The sequence below is a fragment of the Ruditapes philippinarum genome, unplaced genomic scaffold (genome assembly GCF_026571515.1).
Source record: "Ruditapes philippinarum isolate M1 unplaced genomic scaffold, ASM2657151v2 ctg2553_1_1_1_1, whole genome shotgun sequence".
In the NCBI taxonomy this organism is placed as follows: Eukaryota; Metazoa; Mollusca; class Bivalvia; order Venerida; family Veneridae; genus Ruditapes; species Ruditapes philippinarum.
This window is the reverse complement of record NW_026860601.1, coordinates 129,941-142,900: the sequence shown is the minus strand read 5'-3', so window position 1 is coordinate 142,900 and position 12,960 is coordinate 129,941. Positions and strand designations below refer to the sequence as shown.

General features: G+C 32.5%; 1 protein-coding gene across 3 annotated transcripts in view; it reads right to left on the bottom strand.

The window, feature by feature from the left end:
- The window catches only part of LOC132712748 (uncharacterized), a 50,097-nt gene that overhangs the window by 27,119 nt on the left and 10,018 nt on the right, over positions 1-12,960 (bottom strand). Inside the window, exon 1 of one of the 3 annotated variants that reach the window (XM_060695177.1) lies at positions 10,488-10,738. The exons of 1 other annotated variant lie outside the window; for it this stretch is intronic. In XM_060695177.1, the coding sequence (XP_060551160.1) occupies positions 10,488-10,537 (50 nt within the window). In that variant the 5' untranslated portion in view covers positions 10,538-10,738. Of the gene's footprint in view, positions 1-7,683; positions 7,831-10,487; positions 10,739-12,960 lie in introns of those variants that run through there. One more of the 3 variants, XM_060695176.1, reaches the window with a different exon arrangement.

The following is a 12,960-nucleotide window of genomic DNA, read 5'->3' as shown; positions in this document are numbered from 1 at the left end:
GAGAATGTAGGAACAAACGTTTCAACAAAATATAAAACCATGTATTTTCAAACTGGTTATTTTTCATTTCTTTTTTATATAAAACATACTAGTAAATATGATAGCGCTGAAGATTAAAAGGCCTAGTTGCTATATAGAAGTTCAACAAGAAAGTGTTAAAGTTTAAATTAGTCATATTATAAACTGCTTGATATAATTACTGGCTTGACGGCTCAGATGAACAGTTAACATTTTTTTTGTGAAAAATGATAGAATTTCAAACAAAGGAAGGATTATGATAATGTATTATTTTCAAAATATGCATGTAACTTTACCTATCAAATACAAAAAAAAGAACTTAGTATTGCACCAATGCCCTTGTTTCAAAATGTATCATTCCCTCGAATCGAACTTTATCAGTCCCTTGAATCAAGGACAATATGTACCATGGACCGAGGGTCGTGGTGTCAACCTCATGATTGAAAAGGAACTTTCCGTTGTAGTTGTAGGGGGAATGGTGTAAACTTTCGTTTTGAATAATTTATTGTAAGAGCATATTGGTATTTTTTTTTGTATTTGAATTTGATTAAATATTCAAGAAGTTTAAATCTACCCAAAACAAACACATACGGTGAATTGTTTGCTTTTCTTCTTTCAAGACAGGGAATATTTATATTTGACAAATATTAATTAATATTTCATACAATATAATGGAGTTTTGTTGAGAACTGCAACAGACGGCCAAAAATTCCCAAATTTACCATGTACCAAGGCAATGTGAGCTGAATATGTACATCTGTAATTCTACATGTAATTTAACTATGGATATTTTCACTTTGTGGGATGATACAAGGTTATGATTGTAAAAATACAATTCTGTTCGTATTCATCCGTTATGTGGTGTAAATGAAATACATGTAAAACGCAATTCTTAAGTAAAAAATCTCAACTTAGGGATAAAACAAACAGATTTGCTGTGTGGCATATTTCGTCTTGACAAACGCATCTTATCCACTATAAATACGTACACATAAATGCAGATCATTGAAACAGAACATGCACTAGATATTGTTGTACGGGACGCAGACATTTTCTAATAGTTTGTTATTATTTAGCCAAATACATGTATATGTACCCGTTCGTAAAAGAAAATGATGACTCTTGTACGCTTTCGTAGAAAGAGTTCAATGCAACAGTTGGACTTTCACACGTTAATTTTCAACCTAACGACATGTCTACGGTAACTCCAGATCGCCTCCTGTGTTGGCCCACACTGTCAAAATAACGAGGAGCATTCTCTATAAGCCCTGTAAAATGACACGGCAGTAAAAACTTCAAAATGTGAGAATGAACAGAGTAAACCTTACCTTTAAACTTAACTTTGATTTTGACTAATAGACAGCGTTTGTAAAATAAAATGCATTTTTCAAATACGGAATTTATACACATATCGCGTACCGGTGTGGGATTTCGAAATTTATCCTTCCCTATATAAAAAGAAAATTTTACAACAAAAACTTTCACTACAGTGGGCGTTCAATTAAGAATAACAAACATTTCGCGGATTAATAATCATTTCGGCAAATACATGTGATCGATCGATTATTAATAAATAGACGATAAAATCAAACATACTGAAACTTTTTACCGTGTGACTTTATACTTCTCAGATCTTATATCAAGATTTAAATCTTGTAGATTAAATAAACATGGAATGTCAAAATCTGCAGCCGCCTCCAGCCAATCACTGCAGCTCGTCATATATTGACATTATTTTCTTTATGTCACTATTGTATTGTTGTTGTTGTCGATGTTGCTGATATAGTTACATGTTGTCAGTAACAGATGAGCCGCGTCACGACAAAACCAACATAATGCATTTGCGACCAGCATGGATCAAGACCAGCCTGCGCATCCGCACAGTCTGATCAGGGTCCATGCTGTTCGGTTACAAACCCTATAACAAGTAGTGAAACTGAACAGCATGGATCCTGATCAGACTGCGCGGATGTGCAGGCTGGTCTGGATCCATGCTGGTCGCAAACCCATCATGTTGGTTTTGTCGTGACGCGGCTCATTTGTAAACGCACCGTTCAAATGGAGAAAGAATATGAATTTAAATGTTTAAAAAATGAAGAAAGTATCTCTTACTTGTTGGATCAAATTCGTAGCAAAGATCTGTTTGAAGTCGAAAAAAAAGCACAAAGTAACATAATTATGTGTGCAGCAAAAAAGCAAAAAGAAATGAGATAATATTATATTAAGTTTGATGCAAAGTTAAAATGGCGTTACGTTCATATTTTTTCATTGTCAAGAGTAACTAAACTGACTACATTTGTATATATTTCAAAAGATTGACTGTTATAATGATGCTTGACCAACTGGTGATGTTGGAAATTGTTTAGAATAAAATATAAATCTACCTAAAATATAAGACTGTCCCACTTCTATAATAATTTGAACGTTACAGGTAGATTTCGTTGTACATTTGCCTTGGGCTTCATGAGTTATTTATCGTTTATTCGAAGCAAATTACAAAATTGAAAGGAATTGTCATAATGACAAAATCTAAACTTATGTTGACTTTCACTTGTTCACTCAATATATACCTTTACATGAGCATAATGTCACTTTAATAGGCTTATGTCCATTATTTAAGACACTATGACGTTGCAAATACCATGATGTATATTATATTGTAATATAATTTGATATAATAACACCGAAATGAAGAAATGAATAAAAGTGAAAATGATCTAGTCTGCCCACGCTGTAGAAAACCACAATAACTGTCCTGTTTTAGAGCCATGGTTACACAGGTATCCCGTTACCATCGCTTTATTGAAACTGATTAATTATATCTGACAATATGTGAGAGTTGAAGCCGATTCTAGCTTCCACATTTCTTCATTAGGAATCAATAGTTTGGCCATTAAAGAATAGTTCTAAACGTCCTGACGCGAATAAACATGTCTACTTTATAACTATTAAAAGCGAATGTTTTACACTCTTTTATCGACCAACTTTCATTATGTTTGTAAACTTACTTCAAATACATAATATAATAGTACAGTCCTACAATATTATATAAAAGATTAGTGAAAGTCTAACAGAGTAAACATGTGTCTATTGTTGACCAAGTGGTCAACGGGTTTGTATGAACTAAAATATTCATATACTTGACCAAACTTGAATAGAAAGCACTTATTATAACTAAAAAGAGTTGCCCATAAAACAATACGTTCGACTACTGTCCGAATTTGATGTGTTCTTGAAATTTTGTCATAAAATGGGGTGTAATTTGCTAAAATATCGTCGGCGACATGTCCACTAGTCTAGATACGAGTCATGTCCAGTAGTCTAGATATGGGTGTGAAGGTCATATAATCGTATTCCATGTCTCAAAACAATGTCTAGATCCAGAGCTAAGTGAAAATTGGAATAGTAAAACGATTATACAAAATCATGTCGAGTAGGTGGTCTGGAGATTTATTCATCAATTTTGCTGGTGTCTGACTGACTTAGATATTTTTATCTATTTTTAGCTAAAAACTAAACTTCTTTCTTTACTTAACAAATGCTATATAGTAAAATATAGCGGTGGGGGAATAATTTGCAAACAAAAGTAGATATGCTATGCTCAGTTTTAACTTCATATTGCTGCTTCACTTTTTTTCTTTTATTGTCGCGTGACATGCCAAGTTTCGTGAAAGGACAAGAAAATTTTAGGTAAAACTTAAAATGTTGAAAGCTGTTGTCAAATTGCAGTAAGATGGATCTTGTTTTTATTAACATCTGTAATATCTACAAATAAAACATCGTGTTGAAATGCGGTTTTGTCGTAATTTTTAATTCATCATGCATGAGGAAATTCAAAATTTAAACTCATACAAATAATAATAGTTTCCTATTAACGACACGAGCACCGGAGCACAACGTTTGCGTAGCTATGATATTAGAAAGTATTACAATAAACACGTAAATAATTACTTTAAAATGCACGAATGTAATGTAAAATTCATAAGCAAGCACTGGCCCATAAATCGCAATTTACACAATAAAATACATGTATAATATGTCATATGAATAGCTAATTTATACAAATGATATACACCACATAAGGCTGATGAAGATTAAAACTACGAGCACGAGTAATTTGTTATCACCAATCATTTTAAAACATTATAATTAACATTACGTCTTAAAGTTTTTTTTCGTAAAACATAATTGAGCCGTGTCATGACAAAACCAACATAATGGGTTTGTGACCAGCATGGATCCAGACCAGTCTGCGCATCCGCTCAGTATGATCAGGATCCATGCTGTTTGCTATCAGTTTCTCTACTTGTTATACGGTTTGTAAGCGAACAGCATGGATCCTGATCAGACTGCGCGGATGCGCAGGCTGGTCTGGATCCATGCTGGTCGCAAACGCATTATGTTGGTTTTGTCATGGCGCGGCTCATATAGCTTTAAGATAATCGACAATTACGTAGGGTGTCAATAACTATTACTAACACCGCGTGTTGTTACAAATGATCTTTATCAAATACTTCATATTGTTTTGGTTTTTTTACGAAGCGTTTCACGTACTCATTTAAGGTTACTGTCGTACAAATATATTAAAAATACTTTTTTTCTGAAAAATAAATGTTGCAGATATTAGTCATGATAGACAACAATATAATTAGAAATACCGGTAATTTGATTGTTGGGAATTTACTTTGATACGCATATGCCAGATGAAGTGGCGACACTTAGCTCCGTCCAGTTTGGTTTAAACTGTTTCATAAGTAAAGACTGAAACTGTTTCACGGTCCATTGAAATCTAAGTGTGGTCTCACTCGTATTCAACAAGAATGATTTCCTGCAACCTACATTTTAAATGCAAAGTCAAAGACTTTGTCGCGCGTGTATCAACGGTATCAGCTTTAGGTGAAGGAGAGTATCAGAAGAAGGCTAGAAAACACTTCATTCTAATAAGGTAAAGGTCACGCAGTGTAATTCTCACGAGCACCTTTCAGGTTGGTGTTTAAACATTTGTCGCTGACGCTTTAATTGAATAAAATTGGCATTTAGCAGTCTAACAACGACTGAAAGACAACAATTAACGAATGTGGTGTCTCATTGAACATTCAACCCCCGGGGGCTTACAGATACGTTCAGTAGATAAAATAAAGGTCGGCTGTTAAAAACGATGTCTCAATTTATATACCTGACGACAGAAAGATACTGAGATTTGAGGTATGATTGAATGCATGTTATTTTATCATCTGCAAAAATATTAGTATTGATGTAAATGAATATCAGAAGGATCGTTAGGTTGAATAGTTTTCGTATGAATAATTTCAAACAATGCAGTGTCATTCATTTACGATTTAAATAACCCATTTAAATCCGAGATATAAGAATATTGGTGAACATAAAGAAATCGTTTGTTACGGCGAAAATATAATATCACGAAGAAGTGTTAAAATACAAAATACACTAGTTTTTTTTCAAGTTTCTTTCACAGTATAATACTAATTTTGTACATGTTATTATATAATATCATGTAAAATAAGAACGTCCAAATTTGCTCTTTCCATTTCTAAAACGCTCAGAGCCTTTTTGACAAATAAATAATTTGTGTGACAGACACATACGCGCACATTTTTTTTGTCGCACGAACACTTTTGAACAACAACTTCCCGCGCATTTGTTTGGGCACAAGTGGGCCCCGGAGTATAACCATCAACTTTCCTTAAGCACTAGTCAGTTGGATAGCAAGATAGAATCCGAGTCCCTTGACGGAATCCAATCACATAACAAGTGAGGGGCAAGCAACAGAAAGCCAGCGAAGGGTACCACCTTAGCGTATATATAAATAGGCTATAATATTCTATATACTAGTATCAAATTCTCACAAAAGCACCGTCTCTGATCATTTTATAGAAAGGGACTTCATTAAACAATTCTGTGTTATATTGTTACGTAACTGCACGTCATTCCAGGGATTTACTCCATGGAGATGTATACAAAACAACAATCAGGTATGTTTAATCAACCAATAACCACAAAAAAAATGCCATAATAAATATTGTAGATTTTTTTGTAAATGACTTGATTTTAAACTGTACATGCAAATAACAAAAATATAAAAAGTTAAAACAAAGATCCAACCAGATCATCCTTAAAATAATATTAATATTTCATGGCGTAAAATGCATAACTTGAAATTCTAGATGGCCACAACGGGGGATTGGATAAGGCTTAGATACCAATAACAACCGTTTGTTTAGATGCTTGGAATAAACTTTACAAGCATCTTATTGATTCGGATGACAATTTTCTCATGATTGTAAATTCTGATTGATTTTCTAGGAAGAATTTTTGTCCTGTGACAACCTGGAGATCGATTAAAAAACAATCGAGAAAATCGAATAAGTGTACTTATGAACCGGATATAAATAGTTCTGTGGGACAAATTCTAAACTCTCTGCAGACGACACACGTTGTTTACAAGCAATTGAGGCATAGTTGTTGGAACACAGCATCCGTTGAAAGCATTGTTATCATTTTTGATGAAATCAATTTACGATGTAATACAAATTTGTCTTTGACAACATAGGACGCGACTTTTTTCGTTTATTTTACACTATGATTTTTTTAAACTGCAATCAAAACTACAGACTCTATGACATAAGATAAAACACCATAATAATGTGTCAAATAATCATATTGTTCTTGTTTAATAAATTTCAGTTTAAAGTAAAATAATTCATTTTGTAGGTATAACGTTCGTGATTGTAATAAAAAAAAATGGAATACAATTTTTATGTTTTGAAAATGCAAATATCTGTATTTGAGCCGCGTCACGACAAAACCAACATAATGCGTTTGCGACCAGCATGGATCCAGACCAGCCTGCGCATCCGTGAAACTGATAGCGAACAGCATGGATCCTAAAAAGACTGCGCGGATGCGCAGGCTTGTCTGGATCCATGCTGGTCGCAAACCCATTATGTTGGTTTTGTCGTGACGCGGCTCATTTATTTCTCGACTAATTCTTGTGAGACAGAAAAAAACAATTTCAAACACCTACTAATTCAATCTGTCTCAAAATGCAAACAACGTGTGACTCAAGCAATAAAAATATCTAAATTTTTAACACAATAGAAGAAAGTTAGGAGAGAAATGTTTCATATTATGAGATTTTCTTTCAATTGATTTGAGCGGGTAACTTGTAACCAATTTTTATGTCAATTGCTGTCTCCAATTTCTAACATTTTGCATTTAAAAAACTTTTGGATGGTTACACTTACATAATTCACAGTAGACATGTGATAAAACACTTTAGAAATCAACATAATATAGTCTTTTGTCCCATGGTAAGCTTACGTGCATTTTGATGTGTTCCTAACAGGCCTCAGTTTTCAAGCTTTACCTCGCATAAAATTAAGTTTTTCTTGAGAATTAACCCGAACACAGCTTGAACCGAAAGTGTTCAAATCAGGAAAATGCCACGGCATAAATGCAGCAAATTAAGGGAAAGTAACAGTTCGCGTTTACATCCTATGGACAAATGGATGTCAATTATGTTAGTTGTTTAGAAAACATGTAAAACGGTTGAATTCTTATATCTTTCATATGTAATGCACCAAACCCCTATAACCACTGTTAATGTAGACTTTATCTTACTTAATATATAAAGAACAAACTTACGCAGTTATTCTTGACAAATTTGCTGACCAATAAAGGACTTCCCTCCAGTCCATGTTGAAATTTATGTATACACAACAAATGTACACCTATTACGTATGCGAAATTATTCTCCACATATTCGTTAATCTCGAAAGAATCGTGCAAAGTTGTCTGGTCAACTGTCCCTATTTTTAGCTGATTGTCCTAACATAGCCGAAATAATAACGGTATGGTGAAGCTTTTTTAATTGGAAACTCAACCTTAGTGTTTAGCATATATCTTTTTTTTCTTCAAAATAATATTTCGTGCATTTCATGGTAAAGAAAGGATGTCACATATTCTCGTGTAGAAAAGTTTGTAGAAAAAAAATAACACAAAAATCTATGATCAGTTGATATTCATTCAATTTTAACGTGTTCTCTGTAGAGGGGCCTCAAACAAACGTGTTTGGCTGTACTTTAATCAGCTATATATATATACATGTACATGTATCTATTTCTCGTACAGCGACGCAGAGCTTTTTTTTTTTTACTTTAATCTGGTTTAAAACGCGAAATGTGCATCATTAAATCTCATTTTAAAACATTCTCTTTCCCACATATCATTCTTTTCAAAATGTCTTACAAAAAGAAAAAAATACACGTTTCCCTATAAAAGTTTAACTATACAATGAATAGAGAAATTTAAAGTATTTTGTATAGAGAATAATGAATACTTATTGTTTAACGCACAAAAGAATCTTTAAAAGGAAAACATATGAAAGACGAAAACGATGTCAATCATTATAAAGTTACGTAGCGAGAAGTTTTGCATTAATTTATTACAATTAAGCAATTAATGTCTAATTACGACTCGAGTGAATTTTATGTTCACCTGTTAAACGGGATGATAAATGAGTTCAATGAATTTTAACTTAAAATTTTGGTCCATAAAAACAATGTGCTAAGATTTTGTTTCTCCAGGGTAGAAAAAAAACTATTCATAAATTTGAACCAGTATTTATCCTTTTTTCTCTCTTTTTGTTGATTCATCCCTGGATAATTTAATATCTTATTAGTTTTAAAAACGTACTAAAATGCATTGTTTACTAGTTTGTCTTCAGATTAGACAAGGTGTGTTTAAGAAGTATGTGGTACACACAAAAACAAGCGGAAAAGGTTATATTACATAAGGATTTATAACATTGAGGAATTAAATTGTTTTAATAACTAAAACCACTGTTTTAATAACTTAAACCAATTATATACGCCTACCTGACAATAAGATTAAGTGATTATGATTGTATGGAAATGTACATGTATATCATATGTATATGTGCAACTGGAAACAATCTTGTCATATACAAGGGTATAACTACTAGTAATGCTACCCCGAATTCCCCTACAGATATAGATATAATCAGTTACATTTTCTAATGACCTAATACATGTGTACACATCTGTCATCCCTCCAGAATGGAATGGAATAGATGGGAATATGAACGGCACAGAGAAAAACAGAAAAGAATGGAATAGAATAGAAAGATGACGGTAGCTTGTATTTTTGATATTTAGACCTCTGTCAACTATCTTAGTGATCAATACCATTTACCATTAAGGCAGACTGTACTAAATTCATTCAACACATTTTCTGTTTTGATTTTTGTTTTGTTAAAAATCTAAATTGCATGCACCAGTTATTGAAACCTTAACTCTTGGGTTTAAAATGTTTCACAGGCGATTTATTTAATATAATAGCCCGTCTTTACACAGAAGGTCATACATCCAAAATTCATTCCGCTTGGCTTTTTATTAATCACCCGTATCAACCTTGACAGCAGAGTAACCTATCCATTTTTTTCTCACACAAAGATTTATAAAATCTATTGTCCAGACCTTGTGTATTCCACACATAACTATGTATACAAGTTCATAACGCTGTAACAGTCTTATACATGTATATTATATTCGGACCTTTGATAAACGAAACAAAATCAGCGGCAGAAATCTAGCCCCCGGGCTGTACATGTGATTTGTATTATACCCATTCATCAGATAATACAATAAACTCTGTTGTACCCGTCAGACTGATATTTTAAATGTTACATAAAACGTAGCCACTTTGTATTGTATCATATCGATTTATCAAAACGAATATTTCCCAAAATAATAACAAGCAATGCAATAATTGAATTCAAATGGGCATTCAGCAGAAACAAACTCTATTAGTATAGCTAGATGTATATTAACCTTGTTTCTTAAACATGGATATTAAGCCAAAGATCCCTTGCATTAGTCTTAAACAGTTAACAAGTTAAAGGAAATCTTCCAATCGTCTAAATGACCAATGACCTAATCCAACTAAAAGACACATCACAAATAATGTAGGAGTTGCGTATGTATGTTCATAATTTAGTCTTAGAGTCACTTTCTGAATCTCCTAGTATGTATTACCTATGTTTCACATATAATACTGTAACATGTTATATAGTTATATGTTTATCCTAACATCGACCCACTGTTAGTAAACTTTAGACAAAACTTTAAACCTTGTTTTTTTATATTTCTTTAACTTCTTTTCTTAATGATAAAATCAGTCTTTATTTCAACCCTTAAAACGCAAACATAATGAGTGACAGTATCATATGTCTGTATAATTATAGACCATGAATTATTTCCAGTAGGAGAATTTATCATAAGAAATAAATCTAGCTTACGTATAGTAAAACCTGAATAAATTTAAATCCCATCAGCTGTGTTCACTAGAGTATATTAAAGAAATAAGAAAAATGTTTCAAAACAGATTCCTATGTTGTGATTTTAAAGTCCAAAACTTTTGCCTCATACCTTGGCGCTGTTCCCCCAGGTATATCCAAGTTTGAATTCATGCTATTCATATCATCAAGAAAACCAGGAAAACTTGTTCTTCAGGTTTTAAAAACACTATAGTTAGAAGCAGCAAATATTAACCTTCCAATCATCGTGTCTCAACGCGTGCACGTTAATATTTTACAGTAGTACAGCATTCAGTCAATCGCAAAAGGTTTTAACGAAGTCACAGCACCGTGACCAGTTCATATTGACAATATCGGAAAACGTAATTCAATGGTTTTTGATCGTTAGTGGATTTTTTCAACCAGAAGCACTTAAGCGTTTCAAAATGTTTGGCAGGTAGTTTCGTGTTATTAAAATTAGTAAAGAGAGCGAAGGATAAAGGCGTTAAGACGGAGACTTCATAGGACTGTGAAAGTATTATAAACATTTAAAGTCTGACTCATTTAGATTTCAAAATGGGTCTTAAACCGGGACACTATTGTATATTATTTTAATGTGTCACACAATTCTGTTGTGTTTTCGTGATGTTAAAATTAAGAGACCCTTTATTCACTTAAAAATTGGGCGTTATACGTATTTAAATAGTATAACATAAACAAATGTATGTATATATTAATCATACTTACTTTATTTTTATTCAATTAGTGAACATGACGAAATAACAATAAACATTATAAATTAAGGTCATATTTATTTTTATTACCTAGTAACCGACTGACTGACATCATCATGAGTAAAATGTCATTAACAAGAAGTAATGGTGTTATTTAACTATATTTACTTTTATTTATACATAAGCCTGTAAAAGACAATAATTATGTGCAGTTATTGTTCATGTTCTTTACTTCATAAACGTTTCGCGTGCGTCGATTTTTATTAAAATAAGACTATTAGTAGTTATATTTGATCCCCGGTTTTATATTAACTAGATATTGTCTTCATGAAGGCGCTAAAGCATATCACACTACTCAATCAAGTTTTATATGTATAACGTGGACTTTTTAATATACATTTTTTCTATAGAATATTTTATTCGCCACAAAATGAATGACCATGTTAATTTTTAATAATTTACTTATTTATTTCATTTGATTGCATTTTTGTAGAATATTTGTTTCAGTTAGGTTTCTAGGGTGACGTAAATGCTTGTCTTCTTGCTTCACTTTATATAACTATATAACATACAAACTCTCTGATTACTAATACTCTGATTATTGTATAAATACGAAGCATTTGAAATGGGACGAATTGAATTATCTCAAATGATTTTTTTATTGTTCTACGAATTTTCCTACGCATTCTTACTATTACATATATCAAATACGCACATGTAACCACTAACATGTCCTGTATAAATCAGTACGTGAAAAACCTTTACCATCAGTATAGGACACATCTTCGGCTTTTGAGCAGGCCCTATACTGTTTGTCGACAAACTTCAAATTTTCGTCTTAGATATAAATATCCCAAAAAACTGATTATGCACAATTCCAAAATAATAACTGGACAAGTCCATTATTGAAATATAGAATGTGATGGGTTCATATGAGAATCGGGTGTTTGGTATCAAAAATTAAAGCAGTCATTAGAGGACTTAACAGGCCTGGTTCTATACCAAATTATAAATAGTGGCAAAGCTAAGTTTATGAATAAAGCTATCATTTTAAAGGGACAAGTGTGTTTTTATTAAGTCACACACAGCTGATTTAAGTAATTTTTTGTTAAACCGATGAAACACCGTGTTTTAATGTGCATAGTTTTAAAACATGATAAAACACCTTAGTTACCGACTTTCGACAGTATCTAATAGTGTTATTTTAAAGAATGTCCATCAAGTTCAATGTTAAATGGACAAAATATGTCTTATCCTTCAATTATGCCACTGTAACAAAATATTTTCAATGTACTTTTAAAGTGGTATTACTTCAGGTTTTTTCTTAAATAGTGAACAGGATGCTTCGGGAACTCGTAGGCAGTAGAATTTAAGTCGGACAGTGAACAGTTCAGACAATTTTTGACCTTTATGTGTAGCATTGACATTGAACCAGATCGACCACTGCTTGATATATATACATTGTATTGAATATTTGACCCGTGCTTTATAAAGACATTTTCAACGCAATTGGCGGCGAGCTGGTACGACTTGCATACACTTGTAAAAATTGTCGCAAATTGCAAGGAAATAAAAAGTTTGCAATGTTTCCCTCAGAGGCGGGCAGTAAGACATTTTAAGTTTGTTTTGTTGTCAAGGGAAATTACTAGTGTTGTATAAAGATCTGAAATGCTGTAAGATACTCTCCCTTGTACAATTCTCAGCCATGTGTGAAATTCATAATTAGTAATAGGTCGTGATTTTAACATCGTCACGATTCAGTATATTTCTATCAAAGTCACTGGTCTGGCTTTTTTTGAAATTTTTACACCGTCTTTACTATTACCCCATTATAATGAGATATATGTGTTTAAAATTTCGATAAACTGAAAA